General features: G+C 38.1%; 1 protein-coding gene across 2 annotated transcripts in view; it reads right to left on the bottom strand.

The window, feature by feature from the left end:
* REG (proteasome regulator gamma) overlaps nucleotides 1-24,705 on the bottom strand; it is a 339,216-nt gene that overhangs the window by 284,026 nt on the left and 30,485 nt on the right. For both annotated transcript variants that reach the window (XM_067100318.1, XM_067100316.1), the window contains exon 2: nucleotides 10,978-11,040. In XM_067100318.1, the coding sequence (XP_066956419.1) occupies nucleotides 10,978-11,031 (54 nt within the window). In that variant the 5' untranslated portion in view covers nucleotides 11,032-11,040. The remainder of the gene's footprint in view (nucleotides 1-10,977; nucleotides 11,041-24,705) is intronic.

The raw sequence follows: 24,705 nt of genomic DNA, 5'->3' as shown, positions 1-24,705 counted from the left end.
AGAGAGAGAGAGAGAAGTCCAAAATCCGGCATCAAAAACAAATCGAATAGTATTGTGCTCAAGCAAAATAAAAAAAAGAGAGAGAGAGAGAGAGAGAGAGAGAGAGAGAGAGAGAGAGAGAGAGAGAGAGAGAGGGAGAGAGAGTCCAGAATCCGGCATCACGAAACAAATTGAATGGTAAAAGCACAATATCGCATCACCCTTCCGGCATTCCTCCGAGCCTATTCTCCGGGAGAAAAGGGAGCGGAAGCATCGCTGTCAGCGCGGGCCTACATATATTAGCGGAATGTCACTCGACAGTTATATACGGCCCGAAGAATGTTTCAGCAGCATTATTAGATACTGCGATAGCGACACCATTCTTTCCGCTCTCGGGAGGGGGTGGGGGGGGGGGAACTAGGCAAACAATCTGCCAGTTTAGCACTCTTTGCTGTAACTTTCGTCGGTAATAATACTTCCCTTATTTTGTTGTAAAAGTTTTACGAGAGACATTACAAACCTTCCACAACGAACTCTGTAAGGTGGTATTATTATATGTCTGTCTGTCTCTGTCTAAAAAATATTTTAAGAACTGCAAAAAATATTTTGCACAGGCGTGGGCTTCTCCAAGGATGATTCACCGGATTCGTGACAGAACCGGATACACTTTAAGAAATGAGCGAGCCCTTCAATAAAATTTGAATTTTATTGAAGTGCTCACTAATATCCACACATCAAATGCCAGGGTTCTGATGGAATGGGGGTGGGGGAGGGGATCAGCCTATTCAAAAATATACTAATGTTCTTCCTTCCTTCATCCAATCGCTGTTATCTCTGGTCTTTCGTGTGCTCATCTATATTCTTGGTGAATCTGACTTTTCACTGTTCTTTCCAGACTGGTTTTTATTCTATAAATAATTTACAAAATAGAAGAGACTTACATCAACCACAGGAAAATTACATGGTCATATATGAAAGACGATAAGATAACTTACAGAAATCCACAACTTTGGAAGGTGAAATAATCTGCTAAAACAGAAAAAAAAAGATAAGAAAAACAAAAGCGGAGATGAACTCCGAGGAAAGTGACGGACCCGCCTCGTGGAAGACGGAAGATTATACGCACTGGAGAAAGTTAAAGAACATGCAAAAAATGGGCCGAAGCTTCTTCGGCGCAATCGAGTTTTCTGTGCAGCCGCTACAGCGTATAATCAAGGCCAACGAAAATAGATCTATCTTTTGGTGGTCTCGGTATAATGCTGCATGAGCCGCAGCCCATGAAACTTTAACCACGGCACGGTGGGGGCCTATCCTATATCGCTGCCGGAAGCACGATTATGGATAACTTTGACCTTGAATAAAATCAAAACTACCGGGGCTATAGGGCTGCAACTTGGTATGTTTAATGATTCGAAGGTGAATGATCAACATACCAGTTTGCAGCCATCTAGCCTCAGTAGTTTTTAAGATTTGAGAGCGGACGGACGGACAAAAAGCCATCTCAACAGTTTGCTTTTACAGAAAACTAAAAGTTCTTGGAGAGATCCTGTCGAAAAAGACACAAAGAAATAATCACCTTAAATCCCAGACTAAAATTCAACACCCAAAGCTTCACTAGGATGAATGACAGTAAACGCAGCATCTAAACAAAACATAATCTTTTAAGAATATGTTTGGCAATTTAAACCGAATGATCCCTTCAGACTTATCAGTCTGCAATGTCTTGAGAATAACCCAGCATAAGCCAATATTAAATTTGCATACCATAAAACGTTACTGAAGGGTTGGATAAAAAAAAAAAAAAAAAGAGAAGCTGACAGAGATATAGGCACTAAAAGATGCCTTAGATGAATGGACTCACTTTACTGTGGGATTTCGATTTAGATATGAACTCAAGATTAGAGTAACTCATTTTTCGTATGAACGATAAAGGCTGACTGAGAAATAATAAAAAAAGGTTGAATCACTGATAAAAGAAGGCATGAGGGAAAAAAGTAGAACTGGACTGAAGTTGCCACAAACCCTTGTGCAGAGGTCAGAGAAAAATGACATCAAGATTCACGTTGAAAGGTTAGTTTTTTTTTTTTTTTATTAAAATGTAATGTAATGTACGCAGACGGTACGTAACGTCTCTCGAGTCAGGACTTGCAGTTTCGACCCACTCTTGTAGTGACTGACATTTTGAAGGGAACAGTGCACTGGCACTTAATTGTTCCCAAAGTTTTGTATTCTGAAAATTTATTGATGCAATCACATTCCCCAGTTTGATATCGAGCTTGTTTATATATATATATATATATATATATATATATATATATATATATATATATATATATATATATATATATATATATATATATATATACGTATGTGCAAATTCCTCAGTAGTTCCATGATCATGCTAAATGACCAGAGAGAGAGAGAGAGAGAGAGAGAGAGAGAGAGAGAGAGAGAGAGAGAGAGAGAGAGACCTAAAAAAAAAAAAAGGGGGCTATAACCGCAAAACAAGTATATAATAATTTACAACAGAATCCCTTCCCGAACTCTTCTTTGAAAGTAGCACCAGAGACCCTCCCCATCCGGAGAAAGTACCATCAAAACAACTGGGCGAATTCCGAGAGAGAATCTCCCGGCCATTGTGGAACCGGCGAAGGAGAGAGAGAGAGAGAGAGAGAGAGAGAGAGAGAGAGAGAGAGAGAGAGAGAATTCGGGGATTTTCGGCCACAATTGCCAATGTCTTCGGCGACGCCCACTCATTGCCTGGAGGGCGACGTGGGCGGAAAGTAAGATAACTGTTTTTCGGGAAAATTTTCTCCAAATGTTTTTCGCTACCTTGCTATCACGGTAAGGCCTTGCTCCCTCCCAGATTTTTTTTTTTTATCTAGGTTTTTTCTATCTAGTCTGTTGCGCACATTGTGGGTGTTCACTGGAAAAACACAGGCGAAACGTGGTCTCCCGTTTCGCCTATGTTTTTCCAGCGAAAGGGGTTCGCTTTGCTACTCAATTTCTATGACTCCTATATATTATCTAAACTAGTCGAATATGTACTGCCACAGAGCAGGTTTTTGCAGGTTTGCAGTTTGGGTTTCGCAAAGGCTTTGGTATATGCAATGTTCTTCTTGCAATTTCCAGTGTCGCACAAAATCCATAGAACAGAACAGAATACAAAATTTAGGCCAATGGCCAAGCGCTGGGACCTACGAGGTCATTCAACGCTGAAACGGAAATTGACAGTAAAAAGGTTTGAAAGGTGTAACAGAAGGGAAACCTCGCAGTTGCACTATGGAACAATTGTTAAGAGAGGGTGGAAAGGAAGATGGAAGGAAGAGATTATGAACGGAGGTACAGTAAACGGAATGAAAGGGGTTTCAGCTGGGGGCCGAAAAAAAACGGGTGTTATCCCTCCCTACTGCTATTGTTAATCCTATGTTTTTCAATGCAGATTTCTATGGAACAAAGAAGAGAAAATAAAGATAATTCAGGATTACCCCTCTATCCTAAAAGGATGAGCCTGGAAACGACTGCCAGAAGGAATACAGACGAACCCAGAGAATTCCAGAACTCTGAAATAAACACAAGGATTTCCGCACGGTAAATGAGAAGGCTGGTTGCGGGACAGATGCATAATGTTGCTTGAAGTGGGAGGGAATGGAGATTGGGGGGAGTGTCGTAAAGTTTAAAGAAACAGTGACCAAAATTGGGTCTGTACCGGCAGAGAAGCCATCTTGTAATGAAATGAGCGTTCATCTAATTATTATTTTTATCATTATTCATAAGAATGAATCATATTCATATCGAACAAGCCCACCACAGGGGCCACTGACTTGCAATTCAAGCTTCCAAAGAATATGGTGTTCATTTAGGAAGTAAGAGAAGGCAACGGGAAATACAGAAAGGAATATGGTTGTGATCATTCATCTGATGAATTACCTCTGATTCAACCAAAATATAACGGGAATATTCCAAGGTTGAATCTTATTCTCACAAAGGACTACAAGACCCTGGGGAAGGTGATAGGGAACGCAACACTGAGAAACACTACTAAACTCGAAAGCGGAAACAGATGTTGCTACTGTCAACTGCGACAGATATATAAATGGGGAAAATGAAAACCTTGGGACAAGCCATTTTGTTTTGAGACGAGTCTCGTCTGGCTTTTCCGAGATTCTCTCAGGCCCGGAGCAAAACAGGACCTTCTCAGGAGTCCTATCGAGGTGATGATCTCAGGAGTCCTACAGAGATGAAACCCACAAAGGCGACTTAACTTGTGGAAGCCACGATGGTAATCCTACAAAGAAAGTAGATCTGAGTTGGCACCTTTAACTGGCTAAATCTATTTTAAGGAAATCTGGTTTGGCACCTTTACCTGCCTAAACTGATTTAAATCGTCTTTTAGCAGCCACTCCTATTTGAAGGTAAATAGCTCTTAAGAGGACATAAGATACGTATATGGCCATCAACATGCACGCATTAGCATCCTGCACGCATCCAAATACTAAGAAAAAAAAAAAACTCAATCTAACTTGTGGTATTTGCTCACAAAGTTCCGCCCGCTTCCTTTATAAGGAGTTCCAGGGGAATACCAAAGAGAGAGAGAGAGAGAGAGAGAGAGAGAGAGAGAGAGAGAGAGAGAGAGAGAGAGAGAGAGAGAGAATTATTTCTTGAATGATTAACGAAACAAACAACCATTACTGAATTAGCTACAGTACTAACTAACAAACTCTCTCTCTCTCTCTCTCTCTCTCTCTCTCTCTCTCTAATATATTATGTATCATAGTCAATATCCTTCTTGCTTTCCAAAGATGTGTATATATGCGGGGCAGTATACAACAAAACCCAATAATATCGCCAGAGCACCAACTTTTCCTTCCCGCAATCGTAATCTAACTTAGGTCCTTTTGCCAAGCTTGGCCTTTTCTTACTGAATGAATGCATGAATGAAATTATATAACACACACACACACACACACACACACACACACACACACATATATATATATATATATATATATATATATTTCTGACTCACATCAGGATCAACCCAGGTCTTTCAACTGAAAGACGAGACCGCTGCCAACCAAGCCACACAAATGGGTTCGATCCTGATCATGTCAGAAATTAATTCCTGTTCCACACGTGATTGTATGTATATATATATATATATATATATATAAATTTCTGACTCATGGGATCAGACCAGGTCTTTCAACTGAACCCAGAGGCCAACTACCAACTTAAGCCACACAAATGGGTTCGAGTCCTGATCATGTCTGAAAGTAATTCTATTCCACGTGATTGTGTGTTGACTATTTCTCTCTCTCTCTCTCTCTCTCTCTCTCTCTCTATATATATATATATATATATATATATATATTGATATATATATATATATAATTTATATAATATATATATATATATATATATATATATATATATATATATATATATATATATATACATATGCGTGTGGCAAATTAAACCTGGACACCAAACTTACCACATAGTTAGGAGTTTCTACAGTTGTTTTCGGAGTTACAGTGTTGAAATACTGTACAGCTGAGCCTATTCATCCAAACAGTAACATCGACGACAAGTACTAATTCAACACAGCCACAATTTGGGCTACTTTTATTCTCCTATTCTTCCACGCTAGCACATTCTAAGTGCTCCCTGAAAGCCTGATTAGTACATTAATTGTATTTTTAATATGGGACCTGTGTGGCCATTCAGCGCTGAAACGGAAATTGAGAGCGAGAGGTTCAAAAGGTGTAACAGGAGGAAAACCTCACAGTTGCACAATTAAATAATTGTTAGAAGGGGGTTGGGAGAAAGTAAGATGGAAGAAAGAATATGAAAGGATGTACAGTAAAATGAACGAAAGGGGTTGCAGCTAGGGGCCGAAGGGACACCGCAAAGAACCTTAAGTAATGCCTGCAGTGCACCGCGTGAGGGGCACTGAGAGCGCTAATCCCTTACGATCTTATTTTCAGTCTGTTCCGTATAAATAACGGCGCGTTTTGAATCAGAGTAATGATAAGAAATATAATTACAATCTCGTGACATCATAGCTATTTCTAAAGTTTTAAATTTTACATATACCCACAAATTTTAAATTGTGGGTATATTAGCGATCAAGTCCAAAAATGGGCATCGAACAAATGTGACATCAAGGTCATTGGCACAACAATACCTAACTATTAAGCGTTGGTATGTATCATGAATTTAGCCCTTCAAAAACTTTATTCATCGATTTAGTCATCATTTCAAAGTCTGACTGCTCTCTCTCTTTATGTTTATGTATATGTTGTGCATGCCACATAGTAACCCCACTACGGGGAGACGACCCAGATTACACGGCAATCAATATTTCTCCCGGGTGAACGACACAGCAATCCAGCCTTGATCATTCACAAGGTTTTCTGTAAAAGAAAAACTATTGAGACGGCTTCGTCTGTCCGTTCGCACTTTTTTTGTCCGCCCTCAGATCTTAAAAACTACTGAGGCTTGAGGGCTGCAAACTGGTATGTTCATCATCCACCCTCCAGTCATCAAACATACCAAATTGCAACCCTCTAGCCTCAGAAGTTTTTATATTATTTATTTAAGGTTAAAGTTAGCCGTAATCGTACTTCTGGCGCCGCCATAGGTACCAACGACGCAGGCATCACCGGACCATGGCTGAGTTTCATAGGCAGCGACTGTACAGAAAACTCGACTGCGCAGGATAAATTTCGGTGCCATTTTTACTTGTTTTTCTGGGTTTTGGCGTAGGTAGAGAAGCTTTCGATTTCTGTAATCGAAAGGAGAAATACTGTTCAGAAAATGGCATATGAAACTGAGGCTCAATAATGTAACCGTCAACTGTCATAACCAATCGTAAATGGCTCCCTTTTTCAGCAAGCTCTGGAAACAGAGAAGAAGTCCTCATTGCATTGTGCCCAAAGGAGACGTAATACTATTAAGATAATGTAAGTGAAAATGGAAAACACCGCTAACAATACTCTCATTGTCTAAAGGATAGAAAGAACAAGATAGCAAAACAGGGCAGTTAAATCGCTTTTATTGGCGCACTTATCCAACTTCTCTTTATTATACTGGCAAGCAACTAGAAGATTTCTAGGAAGAAAGCTTTCTTCTTTCCCCCCTGGGGGGCCCCATTACCACAGAGAGAGAGAGAGAGAGAGAGAGAGAGAAGAGAGAGAGAGAGAGAGAGAGAGAGAGTTTAAACTGAAATAGTTTCAGACTTCGCATTGCTGCCATTTCTTCTATGCTTTTAGGGGGATTACTCTTCTCGTGTGTTGTGAAAACACAAATGTAAAGGAACTAGAAAGGAAATCATAAAAAATATTTAACACTTTTATCACGAACTAGGCCATTATAAGATCTTTCCTGGCTCGACAAGTAAATATGACACAATTTCACGAAATTCGGATAATTCTTCCAAAAATGTTATACCTAAATGGATTTCTATCAACATACCTATTTCTTTCTTCAGGTTACACACACAAACACGTGTATATATTTATATATATATATATATATATATATATATATATATATATATATATATATTATATATAATAAATATATATATATATATATATATATATATATATATATATATATATATATATATATATAACTGAATCTCTCGAGAAAAATGGAACGTGATGAATATACAAATAAAGACAAAATCCACGAAGGAAGAGAAACAATGGAGTGCTGCAAGGCCTTTCGACTTCATAGTCCTCTACTTGGCAGACTGCTAACAAAGGACTATAAGTCGAAACACCTTTATTTCTCTTTTCTCTCTTCTTGGTGGACTCTTTGTCTTTATATATATGTGTGTGTATATATATATATATATAATGTATATATAGTATATACAGTTATGGAGTTTTCAAGCCTATACTCCCTACTATGGAACCCGATGAGAGTCAGAAATTTCTATGTAAATGACTATATAATATTTTCTGCTAAAACATAATTCCACATGTATATATATATATAGTATATATATGTATGTATAACCAATCACATTACCTAGGTCTATGGCTCAATCCAAGCTTACAGCTCACCAGTCGTCCCAGCTGTAAATGGGCATGTGTGTCCAAGTATCAAATGTGACACAGTGTTGTAGCAGACGCATGTATGTTATTTCACAGTTATATACATATATTCTAAAACATATTTAGGATAACAGTACAGCTCTTTCAACAAGAATTTTGAATATGCATACATCCATACATACATACAGACATACACGCGTGTAAACACGTACTCGAAAACATGTATGTTTTAGGCAGACAAGCTAAACTCCCCACCTCTACCAGATGGGGATGAACTATGAGTTTACAGCAAGAAGCGATGCCTTATAACAGATTGCGCTGTCTTCAACACTCGGAAATAAGACGAATGATGCACAGAACGACAAATCACGGCTGTTTTATACATATACACATGAATTCTATTTCATTTATCTTTGTATGGATGTACAAATAAACACATGAAATTGCAAAAAACACACAAACACAACGAAAATGCTTTTGGGACGGTTTCCTTAACAATCGGGGCATTAGATGAATATATTACATATATATACATATTTATATATTGCATATATTTATACACATATATATATGTGTGTAATATGTGTATATACATGTATATAATATACTGTATATATACATATTTATATATAAGTGTATACATTTATATATATAATATATATATACATATCTGTATATATATAATTTATATTATATTATATATACACATATATATACAATCATCCTTTCTTCTTCATTGTGTTAGCGTGTCTTGGTACTTAGTCGATTAAATTGCATGTGTATGAGCATGATATTGTTAAGTCTTCTGAATCGTGAAACAAGAGTGTGGGCTGAGCGGTAACATTAACATTGATCTACAGCTGAGCTTAACAGAATATTGCACTGGAACCTAAATTTTATACATCTCCTAAAAGCAACATATAAAATAATTTATAAAAAAATAATGATGATTAAATATTATTATTATTATTATTATTAATTAAAGAATAATGATGATATTATTGAAATTCAAGCTTCCAAAGATTATTATTATTATTATTATTATTATTATTATTATTATTATTATTATTATTATTATTCACAAGATGAACCCTATTCATATGGAACAAGCCCACCAAAGGGGCCATTGACTTGAAATTCAAGCTTCCAAAGATTATTATTATTATTATTATTATTATTATTATTATTATTATTATTATGCAGAAGCTGAGCCCTATTCATACGGATCAAGCCCAACAAAGGGGCCATCGACTTGAAATTCAAGCTTCCAAAGTTTATTATGGTGTTCATTCGGAAGAAGCAACGGAAAGTAATGGGAAATACAGAAAGAGGAGACGAGTTATTTTTCTATTTCTGTTTACTTTCTGTTACTTCCTCTTAATGCGCACCATATTCTTTGGAAGCTTGAATATCAAGTCAATGGCCCCTTTGGTGGGCTTGTCCCCTATGAATGGGGCTCATCGTCTGAATAATAATTATTACAATAATAAAGTGTGATCTTCTGTATCAAAATGCGTTAAAGACCGCAAGGAAATCGACCTGGTCTCCAATTCCCAATTTCCTTTTAGAGACGACTACAAATTCAAGCAAAAGGGAATTCGAGCCAAGAGCGACTGAGCCACAATTATCTTATCCAACTAGCATCACGGAAACTGAATCTATCGGCCGCTTCTTTCAGCCCTAATCACTGAAACGGGCAGCACCAAATTCAAGCGAGGGCGATTAAAGAAATGCCCAAACTCCTGGGCATCGACGACGCTAATTGCGCTGTAAAGAGTCGACTCGACGTCGTTTGCCGAACCTTGCAAGGGGTTAATCGCTAAAGTTTATTCCAACGGCTCTGTAGCGAAACAGAACAATAACAGAGACGGTGGGAACTGTCGCTATCATTCTGCCTTTTTACTTTGGTGTTAATCTGTCAGGTTAATAAGTGTCTGGATCGTCCCCAGAAAAGAATGGTCCAGCCAAAGTTTTGCTGATAACGTACTGAGTGCATATATTTTCCTTAAAACTTCGACATTACTCCAAATGTTTTATACCATCGTGGCAATATCTTCTAAACCCTGATATTTCAATCTTATGAATGAGGAAAGTGGCTTACGAGGACAGATATAAGCAACAAGTGGCACAAAGAAAAATGAAAAGCCAGTCACCTTGCCAAAAGATTGAGCTGTCTTGTTTTCTATCAAAAGTCTATTCCAACAAACCAGAAACCGTAATTCCTAAAGAAAAAAATTAATTCATAAGATACTTTATCAACAGCTTCGGTAAGGAAGAAACGCAAAAGAAGACGAAGCAATCAATGAACTCTTGACTGACAAGTGTGACCAAATGATTTGTTGGCGAAATTTGTGTCGAGTCGATACGCCTACCGTCACTGACGCCTAAACTTATAACTGACATGGAATATATAACTGACGTGAAAAATATTACTGACATGAAACACATATATAAGTGACATGGAATATGTAACTGACACGAAAAATATAACTGATGGAATACATAACTGACATGAAACACATACCTGACATGAAACACATAACTGACATGAAACATATAATGCGACATGAAACAACTGACATGAAACACATAATTGACATGAAACACACAACTGACATGGAATATATAACTGACATGAAACATAACTTATCATACATGGAATATATACTGTAACTGACATGAAACACATAATGCGACATGACACATATCTGACATGAAACACATAACTGACATGAAACACATAACTGACATGAAACACATATCTGAAATAAAACATATAACTGACACGAAACACATAAATAACATGAAACACATAACTGACATGAAACACATTATAACTGACATGAAACACATAATGCAACAGGACAAAGACCGGACGAAAGCAAATCTTAAAGCAAAAAACTACGGAAGCAATAAAAGGTTCACTTACCGTCACTGTGCTGTAGTCCGGGAGCACAGAGCGACGCCAAGGAATCGAAGACATCCGATCAAGCTGAAAGAAAAAGGCCGGACCGAGTTAGGCTATGTCAGACATATAAGGCAGGAACTACACTATGGTTCACAATTCCATTAAAAACCATCCATATAACCTTCTGAGAAACAATATAATGAAGACAGACGACAGACACAATCAGACAACATTATAATACAGTAATTAGTGTAGCTCATTACTAGATAATTTACGGAACTTTATGACAGTGCCAGCTACTGACTTCATTCAGACAACATTACAATACAGTAGTGATAATAGCCGCGGCCCATGAAATTTTAACCACGGGCCGGTGGTGGGCTATCGTACATCACTGCCAGAAGCACGATTATGGCTAACTTTAACCTTAAATAAAATAAAAACTACTAAGGCTAGAGGGCTGCAATTTGGCATGCTTGATGAATGGAGGGTGGATGATCAACATACCAATTTGCAGCTCTCCAGCCTCAGTAGTTTTTAAGATCTGAGGGCGGACAGAAAGAGTGCGGACAGAAAAAAAGTGCGGACGGACAGACAAAGAAGGCGCGACAGTTTTCTTCTCCAGAAAACTAGAACGAAGTTATTTTCTATAACTAAAACTATACATTCACTCCGCTACATAATCACGAGGCTATTTCTTACGGGTCGAATGTGGCAGGGGCAGGAGTTTGCCTGCACCAAACCCGGCGTAATGTAAACACGAGCATTGTCAGCATTGCCTACCGCCGTCGTAAGGCGAGTAAACACACCCGCCGAAGCGCAATACCGCCCGAGATAAATTCCTCCCAATTAATCCCCGCGTGGGAGAAACGGCCTCTTTGGCACGAACTCGAGGCCGCCAAATGCTCTCTCTGAAGTTGTGGAGGTGCTTCGTCCCTCCGCGAGACCAGACGATTTAGTTATTATTTCCAAATAATCAGACTTGGCATTACGAGAGTAACGCGGACGCCCTGTGGCGTGTTCGAATGGATGCATCATGACGTCAGAATGAGAGAGTGAAAGGGTTACGAATTTACCGTTAAAATATCTGCACGGCTGCATTACAATGATGGAGAGTTGATAGACAAGATGATGAATTAGCCAGTTAAAATGGCAGGTTTATTTACAAAAAGAAATATATATATATATATATATATATATATATATATATATATATATATATATATATATATATATATATATATATATATATATATATATATATATATATATATATATATATATATATATATATATATATATATATAGTCTCCCTCAGTAAGCCATTGCAACATTACGCAACATTTCGTAACACATCAGGCGTCATGAAACAGCATCCCAGCATAATCTAATTAGGACCGTGAGGAAAAATTCACGAGCTGGTGAAAATAAGCTTATTACCGGCTTTATTAGGTTGCGACTCTAATGACTTCCACTGATGATATTAGTTCTGCCTTTGCTCAGATACTTGGCCAAAAAAAAGAAAAAGGATAATAGCATGATTTGCTAATGGATCAAAAAGTGCCTTAAATGATAATATTCATTTTAAGATAAGAGAGACTAGTGTTCGTTAAGCATACGCATAATGTTATCATTTGTCTTTTATAAAAGTATGCACATTAATATCAATTACTTGCGTTTCCTGAATTATCGTTTGTGTCCAGATGACCTAAAAATGATGGCTTGTAATATGGCTAAAAAAAAGGGAGGGGTGTGATGTACTCGCAACTGCGTCCCAAGAAGTTTTTGTAAAAGTAAAATTGTAAAGAAACACCTTCTGAACCAATCTCTCTGACCTTTATATATATATATATATATATATATATATATATATATATATATATATATATATATATATATAAATGATAGATAGATAGATATACACAATATATAAAATGCATAAAAATAAGTATTTATTGGCTACACACACACACACACACACACACATTATATATATATATATATATATATATATATATATATATATATATATATATATATATATATATATATATATATATATATATATATATACATATATACATATACACACACACACACACGCGCAGTGACAGAGAGAGAGAGAGAGAGTGTAGGAGTTAGATTGCTTTGCGTAAAAACTTGCCCCTCCCTTGAGCCTTCTCGTGATGCAAATCGACGCAGCTTATGAATCATGTTTTCCTTCCTTTCATATTTTTTTTTTTTACCTAATCTAATGGCATAAAGTTCTGTAGCAAATTCTCAAGTTGTCAAGTGTCTCTCTCTCTCTCTCTCTCTCTCTCTCTCTCTCTCTCTCTCTCTCTCTCTCTCTCTCTCTCTCTCTGCAGTCTTCACTACAAATAGTAGACTTTCACAACAAACCTTCACAAATCAATCTACCCGCAATCCGGTTCCTTAGCTAATTTGGCACCAATTTCAAATTACCCGGGACGCATTTTCCCGAGACGTAACCGAGCGCCGGGACCTTTCTCTGAAAAACGAGGGACGCCATATCTAAAAAACTGACCACAGAATTTTCTTGAAAATAATCTCGTTGTTTCCCCACACCCAAATTGCTATAGAGGTTGATACTTTACTCTAATCTAATCTAATCTAACCTAACCTAACTAACCTAACCTAACTAACCTAACCTAGAGGCATGGCAAAAAAAAAAAAAATACATCTCAGGAATTTGCATCCGGGGACAACGTCCTTCCAAATACTTTGGCTGTACTAAAATTGGTCAACAGATGGTGCATTCACTCTTTCCAGCACATGCAAGAGACCACTGCTTGTTTTCCTGCATTTATAAATAATTTAGGGTTCGAGTCTGGTAAACCTGTGAGACATAATCAGAACGAAATATATCCATTAATGGACTGAACCGCTATCAAATAAATAGCCTTTACATATGTTTTTTCACTGGTTACTTTCTACTTAATATTTCACAACGCTTGCCATTATCCCGGGGCTTCGCTGTAAGTAAAACGTCTGCTTGCACGAGGTTAAATCTTAAATCAAACGGAGAAAGCACTAAAAATAAACAACATATTAAATAAAAATTACTGGAATCAATTATGCCAGAAAACTACTTATCTACTGTATCATAATTCGTTTCGGTGGTAAATAATTTTCTTAGCATTTTCCTTTCATAATGAGAACTGGTACTTGGAATCCATATACCGTAGTGATATATATATATATATATATATATATATATATATATATATATATATATATATATATATACTGTAATATATATATGCATATATATAATATATATAACATACATATGTATATACATTATATACATTATTATATCTATAATTCTCAAATTCGAATTTAAGATTTTCAGAGGAAAATTATAAAATATAATCGGGTCTGATAGATATATAGATATAAAAATATATGTATGCAGACACACACACACACACACATATATATATATATATATATATATATATATATATATATACATATATATATATCAGTTTTCAGGAATCAGTCAAGTCTTTTAACTCTTGCATAGTGGCCCGCCATACGTGGGAAAAAAAAATTGCACAGAAAATTCTCCATCGAATTGGCAGTACTTAAAAGGGAACACGGTGGAAAAGGTTAAGTGCGAATAAAAGGGGGGCTTAACAGAGTAATGGAAGAGAAAATCCAGACAGAAGAGAAAACCCGAACAGGAGGGAAATGGGGAAAAAGGAGCGGGGGCGGTGGTGGTCCGGAGACACAATTGCCAAAGAACTTTATTGGCTGTAACCAACTCCTCCGGCGGCTTCACAATATCCGCTTCTGGTTCGGTTTGAGAACTCCCGCCGCTTTTGCTGCGAGAACAGAGAGAGAGAGAGAGAGAGAGAGAGAGAGAAGAAATAAAATAAGTGGGCAAGATCCATCTGTCAGAATGTTCAAGTACACGGAAGAGAGTAATTGTTTTCTAGAGAGAGAGAGAGAGAGAGAGAGAGAGAGAGAGAGAGAGAGAGAGAGAGAGAGAGAGAGAGAGAGAGAATAAAGTAAAGTTGGCAAGATCCAGCTGTTAGAATGTTGAAGTACACGGAAGGGAGTAATTGTTTTCTAGAGAGAGAGAGAGAGAGAGAGAGAGAGAGAGAGAGAGAGAGAGAGAAAGAATAAAAGAAAAATAAAGTAAGTTGGCAAGATCCAGCTGTCAGAATGTTCAAGTACACGGAAGAGAGTAACTGTTTTCTAGAGAGAGAGAGAGAGAGAGAGAGAGAGAGAGAGAGAGATAAAAGATGGTGGTTAAGTCCAGCTGTAAGAACGCTCATTTACACTTACACGAAAAACAGAATTGCCCCTGAGAGTCAAAGGTTTCTGTGTCGCTAAATAGAAGGAACAAAATTGAACTCTTCCAGAATATTCTCTCAATTATCTGTTTATAATAACCTATTAAAACATTTTCTCCTTCTCTTTTTCTACATCCAACCGCCACCCGCACTCTCTCATCTACATTTTCTCTCGTAAAAATACTGTTTTACGTAAAACTTAATTACAAATCTGTCACTAGGAACAAATAGTAGTCTCGGAAATATCTAGGAATCACTCGGTAGTAGGAATACCTCCACTAAAATAATTAGCAAAAATAAGTAAAAAATGCGCCGAAGTGTCTTCGGCGCAATCGAGTTTTCTGTGCAGCGTGCAATGTATGAAACTTTCAGCCGCGGCCCATGAAACTCAGGTTTGAGAGGTGTAACAGGAGGAAAACCTCGCAGCTGCACTATGAATCTACTGTTAGGAGAGGGTGGATACCAAGATGGAAGAAAGATATTATGAACGGAGGTACAGTAAAAGGAATGAAAGAGGTTGCAGCTAGAAGCCTAAGGAAGGGACGCCAGAAAGAACCTTTAGTAATGCCTACAGTACGCCCGGTGAGGTGCAGTGACGGCACTAACCGCCCCCCCCCACCCCGCCTTCGGGAATCAAATGCGGAGGACCTCTGCACTAAAAAAAAAAAAAAAGCGGAATTAGCTCCATTATAATTTCCCTTCTAATTTCCTTCTCTGCTTCATTAAACTCATCCGAGATCGAGCATCTTTCTTCTACTCTTTCTTCTTATTTTTGCTCTCTCTTATATATTACTCTCCTCGCTTCTCAAGACACAACAGTTTTGTCATTTACAACCCCTGCGATGGGGCGTGAAAGACTTTAAAACTTTAGGGGGACTCAGAGAGAGAGAGAGAGAGAGAGAGAGAGAGAGAGAGAGAGAGAGAGAGAATTATAAATCACGGCAGGGAGAAAAACTCACATGTAAATGAGGGCACCCTGTGAATATTGAGCTGGTTCTACATCATCTAGATAATGTTGTTGCTAATACAAATTGAGCAAATAAACAGTTGAGAGAGAGAGAGAGAGAGAGAGAGAGAGAGAGAGAGAGAGAGAGAGAACTTACATCAAACCAAGCACTGAAATGAATATAGAATTTAGGACAAAGGCCAAGCGCCGGGACCTCTGAGGCCATTCAGCGCTGAACCGGAAATTGACGGTAAAAGGTTTGAAAGGTGTAACAGAGGAAAACCTCGCAGCTGCAATATGAATCAATTGTTACAGGAGGGTGGAAAGTTAGATGGAAAAAAGAGAATGTGAAATGAGGTACAGTAAAAGGAACAAACCAAGAGGTAACTTGGATCTACATCCAAATCCTGATCCATTTCAAAAACGTCAAATAAACTCTTCCTGCCAAAACTGGATCAAAATCCACCGATAAATCTTTGAAATATCTACTGGACCAAAAAGCAACCAAATAAGGTTGAATGAAGAAATCAACATCTCAACTAGTTTGTGGAGTTCATTTTCTTTGTCATTAAAAGTTATATATGAAGAAATCACCGTCTAAACTAATTTGTGGAGTTCATTTTCTTTGTCATTAAAAGTTAATATATATGAAGAAATCACCGTCTAAATTACTTTCTGGAGTTCATTTTCTTTGTCATTAAAAGTTATTTATGAAGAAATCACCGTCTAAACTTGTTTGCGGAGTTCATTTTCTGTGTCAATAAAAGTTATAATTGTTGTCGATGCTTCCATTATCTTAATCAAGCGCATCAAAGACCCTGCTGACTTATTTCACGACGAGCAAACCAGCGAAAGGTTGAAAGCCACGCCTATCACGCAGAGAGAATCATCAGGAGCAAACAACCGACCATTAGCAGAAACCCACAACTCCTGAAAGCATCGCCTGAGTCTTCATTAACACCCATTTAACCTTAAAATCCGCATCATTCCTCCTCACTCGAGAGAACATCAGTTTCCAAAATCGACTTCGCTCAGAAGCCCTTAAATTCGTTCCCACCCCAAAAATCTGGTTAAACTTCGACGGGGTTTGGATGGATGGTTAGCACTGAGGGCAAGCTCCCACACCAGGCAGGAACTCGGGCCAAGAAACCCCTTTAGCGCCTTGGAAAAGGTTGCAGGAAATAATTCCTCTATAGGATACACAAACTACTTGACCAGTTTCTGGTTCTCCGATCCCTTTGCCTGTCGGCTTAATGCGTTAGTCGCTATTATCTGTCATCATGAAACGAATATGGTGTAATGGGATAGAACAGAATACAGAATTTAGGCGCAAGGTCATTTATCAGCGCTGAAAGGCAAATTGAGAGTAAGGAGGTTTGAAAGGCGTAACAGGAGGAAAACCTCAAAGCAGTTACACTATGAAACAATTGTTAGGAGAGGGTGGAAAGTAAGATGGAAGAAATAGAATATGAACGGAGGTACAGAATGAGAGAGGTTGCGGGTAGGGGAGTTCCTCATTGGGCAGGTCGCTATCGTACTCGGCCAGCACTCTGCTGGGCTGGCGTTCGATTCTCCAGCCGGCCAATGAAGAATTACAGGAATTTATTTCTGATGAGAGAAATTCATTTCTCAGTATAATGTGGTTCGAATTCCACAATAAGCTGTAGGTCCCGTTGCTAGGTAACCAATCGATTCTTGGCCACGTAAAATAAATCTAATCCTTCGGGCCAGCCCTAGGACAGCTGTTAATCAGGTCAGTGGTCTGGTTAAACTAAGGCATACTTTTTTTGCAGGTAGGGGCCGCAGGGACGCTGCAAAGACCCTTAAGTAATGCCTACAGTGCACCACGTGAGGTGCACTGACGGCACTATGTCCTGCCGATAGTCATGGTGGTAAGGAGGCTTCCTCGTTAAATGGTTACTGATTGGCGCTAAGAAGCTGGGTCTATCACCAACTGCTTAAAAGCATATGAAGGTCAAACAATTATGAGAAAGTGGTCTTCGTGGAGGAGAATCTCATGGATCTAACGATGTCCGAGAAAGCATCCGGAGAAAGTTTTGGCCTCGTTCCAGAACCGAAGCTGGCACAAATTCAGCTCCTAATTAGCCAATGGAGCAAAAAGATGGACAGCTGTAGGAAGAACTTCATAGAAGGTAACTCCAGTGTCACTTACTTCTGCGAATATTTAGGAATTAAAAACTTAGAAGGTTTCACCTCTTGGTTAATAAACACGACAAAAGTTCACATTCCTCATGATGCATACCGCGACTTTTTGAATCCTCACTGCAAGTTACAGATTGCTGGGAGTAGCTTGACCCTCGTAGCCGGAATGAATTGTACGAAATAAGATAGATACTCCATAAATACCCCCGAGAACATGCAACAGCATAAGAAACAAAAATGCAAAATCAAGTTCAATATCCTTTCTTTCTCGATCTCTCCTCAAGTAACTCGACAATATTGTGGTGCAGAGGTTGAACGGAAGTTTCTCAACACAGCAAGCCTAATATATTAACGACCGACACACATCACTCAAATTGCTCGCATCGAGTCATTTGAATCCCGGGCTTTTAAGGATGGTAAACGGAAACCGAAAGACTTGAGACATACCCTAGCACATAAGTCTCCTTGCCTTCAGTCATACCTACAATGCTCTAGAGATTAAGGATATACTTACAACAGGAGCTTTCGTATGCTATTAATCATGTACCCTTAAAAAAAACAATGCGACACAGTGTTCTGTTTACGGAAAAACAAGTAAACATCACGTTTGCGTCTTGTATACCGTTTCCACATAACTAAATATTGAGATATTTAGAGAATTTGCTTGGGACGGACGCTTAAAAAAAATCAATTGCCCAACGAAAGCAAGTTATTTAAATGTGAATCGGTGTGATCCATCAATACAAAACAAAAGTCGGGCAGATGATTCACTGGATGTGGATCCATCAATTTTTTTTTACTAATATTGCTTTTGAATTCTAAACAAAAGTTCCCTTTTGAGGAGTGGTAGAGATGATTCACTGTTGGCTAGCGTTCGTGAGCCGCCAAAGAGGAATTTTTATGATTACATTTCTCGTCATAATGTGGTTCGGATTCCACAAAAGCTGTAGGTCCCGTTTTACAGGTTTTTTACTAATCACAGGCCAGCCCTAGGAGCTGTTAACCAGCTCAGTGGTCTGCTAAACTAAGATATACTTAACTTTAACTTCCGAAGTAAGGAAGGCTGTTTTGAACATGGGTTCTCAGCTTGGGGTGGGGTGTGGTTCGAAACGCAGGCCCCTAGGAGCTAAAAGTATGTTAGAGAGAGAGAGAGAGAGAGAGAGAGAGAGAGAGAGAGAGAGAGAGAGAGAGAGAGAGAATAAACGCATAAATGATGTACTGCATGACAGTCGAGGCCACGTATATTGTGTCAAGTCAACACAGTTGCATGTCAGAGGTCTAATAACTCAGGTTAGCGAGTCGGAAAGAGTTCTGGGTGCTGAAATTCTATCATACTTCGCAGCTACCAGTAGCCAATATTAAGGACAGGCACTCCTATTTCATGTTTACCTTCAAGCAATAGCAACATACACTGAATATGAGGACTAAGCTAAGTTTACTCAACAACCAAATTCCAACTTTGAGATTTGCAATAACAGAATGGAATAGAATATAGCATTTAGGCCACAGGCCAAACGCTGGGACCTACGAGGTCATTCAGCGCTGAAAGGAAAATTGAGAGCAAAGGTGGTTTGACAGGTGCAACAGGAGGAAAGCCTCGCAGTTGCAGTATGAGACAATTGTTAGAGAGGGTGGAAAGTCAGACGGAAGACAGAAAATATGAAAGGAAGTACAGTAAAAGAAATGAAAGATAAAGGTTCTCCAATACCGTCTCCTACATTCGGCTATATAAATTAAACTGAGAGAATGAAGTATGGCTGACCAAGGCTGGAACGCATGGAATATTATTTATTTTTATATTGATTTGTTAATTTATCTGTTTTTCTAATAACTGACCTCCTCTTTCTCCGTTCCCCATTACCTTCTGTTACTTTTTTCGAATGAACACCATAATATTCTTGTTCCATAATAATAATAATAATAATAATAATAATAATAATAATTCTTATTAAAGGATGGCTGTATTATGCGAATTTATGAAGTGTCTTTTCACCGATGTTAGTCAGCAACTGGCCGTATTCATGTTTTGCGGAATGTGGGTCTTTTATTAAAATATCCAATCAGAAATCGTTCGTCTGGATTCAGGTTCTATTTTTAGGTACCGTCGATTTCTGATTAGATATTTAAATAAAAGACTTCCCATATTCCGCACACTATCCTTTTCCAACATGAATATCGGCTAGTTGCTGACTAACATCGCTGAGCCTGAAAAGCGAATCATAAGGAAGATAGAAAAGACACTATATAAGATAAATTCTCATAACACAGCCATCCTTTTAATAAGACCTGTTTTGGGAGGGTCTACTCCTTCAAATAATAATAATAATAATAATAATAATAATAATAATAATAATAATAATACTTGGGAGAAAAACTCTCTATCACGAGATTTCATACATGTTCTAAAAGGTCCACAATAAAATAACTGTTAAAGACTGAGAAGGGTTAGAAAGCTTTTATAAAATTCTACTTAGCCTTTAACAATTATGTTATTGTGGACCCTTTAGAACAAATAATAATAATAATAATAATAATAATAATAATAATGTAATTTTCTTGGGATAAATTCATACCTAAAAACTATGTTCTTACAGTAATGGGAACGATTTTCAGAATGTTCCATGACACCGACAAATAGCCTATGCAACTTTCCGCGCATGCATACATTCTGCCAGATCAAACGCCCTCTCTCTCTCTCTCTCTCTCTCTCTCTCTCTCACACACACACACACACACACACACACACACACTTTCACGGATCGCGTGACAGAAACAACGAAAGCCATACACTTTCTAAAAACGCAATAAACATTCTGGTTGCCAGTTTTCGCTCAAATTTACGGCGGGTTGCGTCCGAGAGGAGCCCTTTAAACGAGAACGCGAAAATTATGATCCGCCCGGTCGAAAGTGGCATAATCCCATAACAAGGTCGATGAAGGTTCGGGAACTTGAGTGGGGGTGAAGGATCATTCGTCAACATGACGACCTCGAGAGAAATAAGTCAGGCAGCGCCATCCATGGCCGGAAAAGGGCACTAGGCTATCTGCGAACAGAAACTGAACAGGGAATTAAGAGGCAGTGAAATGGTTGCCTGTGACAGCGTGATATTCATTAGATGAGCTGTGTTCTTTGGCTGAGTGAGTGTTAATGACAAAAGACCTCTTGTGCCCAACAAGACCCGAGGCGTTTTCCCGAGATGTAACAGAGTACCGAGACCTTTCCCTGAAAAAAGCGGGACGCCATATCTTAAAAACTAACCATAGAATTTTCTTGAAAATAGTCTCATTATGTTTTCCACACCCAAATGCCACTCTACCCATAATTAACCTAACCTAGGGGCATGGCAAAAACAACCAGGGCTGGTGCAATACTAGCATACATCTCAGGAATTTGCGTCCCGGACCTATCATTTTTCGCCGTTAAAATTAACCTAAGGCTATGAACGTTCAAATATGCAGAAACTGAAACTGGGTTATGAGGTCTTCAACTCGATAAACTCACACTGCACTAAATAAAAGATGATTATGATGCCCCTGATAACCCCAAAATAAATCTATGACGTCAAACTCGAATTTCATTATGATTCACGTTTCCAAACTTAAAAATATTCCAGGCGAGATTTCTTCCACTGCAGATGCAAGGGGCGGACAACATAATATCTGCGAATGTAAGAGATAGACAGATAGATAGATTATTCCCCGATACCATTCAGTTTCCCGAGGTTTAACCCGATTTCCTCTTGTCGCTGATATGAGAGATCCTCATATCTGCAATGGGAAGGCAGATATTGTCTCGTTTGTGCAAATGGCTTTACGACTCTCAAGCTGAACAGTTAAATCCGCTAACTCTCAGTTTTTTAAGAAATTAAAATATTCACTCTCAAAGGTACCTCCAAGAACAGACATGATAAATATGTTTCTTTGGAGAATAAAGACACAGATCTGTTGATTAAATTAGCTGGAAAACCTAAGGCTAAACAGCGTAATATACTCAAATAACGAAATAAACTGAGTGGAAGTGGAAGAATAATAATAATATGACAAATTTCTTAATCAACTTGTATTTTTCATAGCTAACAAACCTGCGGTTTAACTTATGGATAATGTTTCCAAGTGACGCTAGAAGAATTATCCATAAGTAAAGACCCAGGTTTGTTCCACAAATGAACAAATTATTATTATTATTATTATTATTATTATTATTATTATTATTATTATTATTATTATTATTATTATTATTATTATTATTATTATTATTATGAAGATGAAGATGAACCCTAATCATATGGTACAAGCCTACCAAAGGGGCCACTGACTTGGAGATATTCCAAAGAATACGATGGTGTCCATTCGAAAGAAGCAACAGAATAAACACAAGCTAAGCGAAACCTCCAAAAACACCAACAATAATAAATAACGGAAGAAATACGGACAGCGAGAGCAATATCCACTCTGATCGCCAAGAGGGGGAAGCAAACCCATCATTAGCAGAGAATAAAGCTAAGTGGTAAGTAGGATCGGATGTTGCGCCGTCAATAACAAATGGTAACGAAGGAAGAGGCCTTTTGGCTGTATGGGGAAGTGGAGCCAATAATATGGGGGATGTTTATATCAGGATACGCGAAAGGCCTGAATGGAAAGGAAAGGAATGGAATGTAGAATGTTGGCCAAAGGCCAAGCGCTGGGACCTATGAGGCCGTCAGCTCTGAAAGGAAAATTGAGAGTAGAAAGGGACCTACGAGGTCATTCGGCTCTGAAAGGAAAATTGAGAGTAGAAAGGTCTGAAAGGTGTAACAGGAAGAAAACCTTTTTACAGATGTACCATGAAACAATTGTTAGGAGAGGGTTAAGGAAAGTAAGATGGAAGAAAAAGAATATGAGGAGGTACAGTTAAAGGTATGAAAGGTGTTGCACAGCTAGGGGCCAAAGGGACGCTGCAAAGAACCTTAAGTAACGCCTACAGTGCACCGCATAAGCTGCACTGACGGCACTCCTCCCCCACGGGGGACAGGCTGAATGGAACATCCGGAAGATCTCCGGATGGAGATTACGAAGTCCGGGCTGAATTAAGTAAGTTTTTAATCTGTATTTCTTTTTGTTTTTCAAAGAAGAATTTTGATAAAGTTGGCATGGGCCAAAGGAACGGAAAATATACCAGAGATCTCGCACAACAAGAACGAAATTCATGCTTCCAGAATCAAGAGCATCGCATGAAAGGAACAACAAAGGACCGTGGAGAAAAAAAATAATGTTGGATTCGCATAGGGATCCACTTCAAAATCAAATGAACTCTTCCTTGGTACATCGTAAAAACCTTCGCAAAACTGCACTGAACTCCACAGGAAAATTTCTGAGATATGAACAGGGAGACGCGAGTGAATGCATCATACCAGTCCAACTTGGTCAAAGAAGATAACAACATCAATAAAAGTCTGTTTGGAGTCAACAAACAGGTATACATAGTGAGTATGGGAACACGGAAGAATAAGACAATGTCGACGACATCTGGGTTTTATAACGAGGAGGAAAAACTATTTGGCTAGATGTTTCCCGCGCCATCGGCCTCTACAATGATAGGACGAAATCCTGTAATGATTCGTGAAAAACTCTTTCTGCCAGCAAATCAGCTCTCAACAACGTTGCCACACATCACTTAAGTAAATTTTATAAGAAAATAAATTAAAGTTAATTACACGGTGGAAATCTGACAGAAAACTGTTATAGCTTTTAGTAACCAACTTTGGGAATAAATTAAGGTTAATTACATTGGTGAAATCTGACAGAAAACTTTTATAGCTTAAGTAACCAACTTTGGGAATAAATTAAGGTTAATTAAATGGTGGAAATCTGACAGAAAACCTCCATAGCTTTAAGTAACCAACCTAGGGAATAAATTAAGGTTACTTACATGGTCGAAATCTGACAGAAAACTTTTATAGCTTTAAGTAACCAACCTTGGAATAAATTAAGTTCAGTTACATGGTCGGAACCTGATAGGAAACTTTTACAGCTTCAAGTAACCAACCTTGGGAATAAATTAAGGTTAATTACATGGTCGAAATCTGCCAGAAAGCTTCCACAGCTTCAAGTAACCAACCTATGGAATAAACTAAGGTTAATTACATGGTCGAAATATGACAGAAAACTTTTACAGTTTTAAGTAACCAACCTTGGGAATAAATCAATGTTAATTACACAGTCAAAATCTGACAGACTCCAAGTAAGAAAAAATTTTAATTACATGGTCGAAATCTGACAGAAAGCAACCTTCCAAGTAACCAACCTAGGGAATAAATTAAGTTAATTACATGGTCGAAAC

The sequence above is a fragment of the Macrobrachium rosenbergii genome, chromosome 56 (genome assembly GCF_040412425.1).
Source record: "Macrobrachium rosenbergii isolate ZJJX-2024 chromosome 56, ASM4041242v1, whole genome shotgun sequence".
Classification (NCBI taxonomy): Eukaryota; Metazoa; Arthropoda; class Malacostraca; order Decapoda; family Palaemonidae; genus Macrobrachium; species Macrobrachium rosenbergii.
Note: the sequence above shows the minus strand (reverse complement) of the source record. Positions and strands in the feature narration are given on the sequence as shown.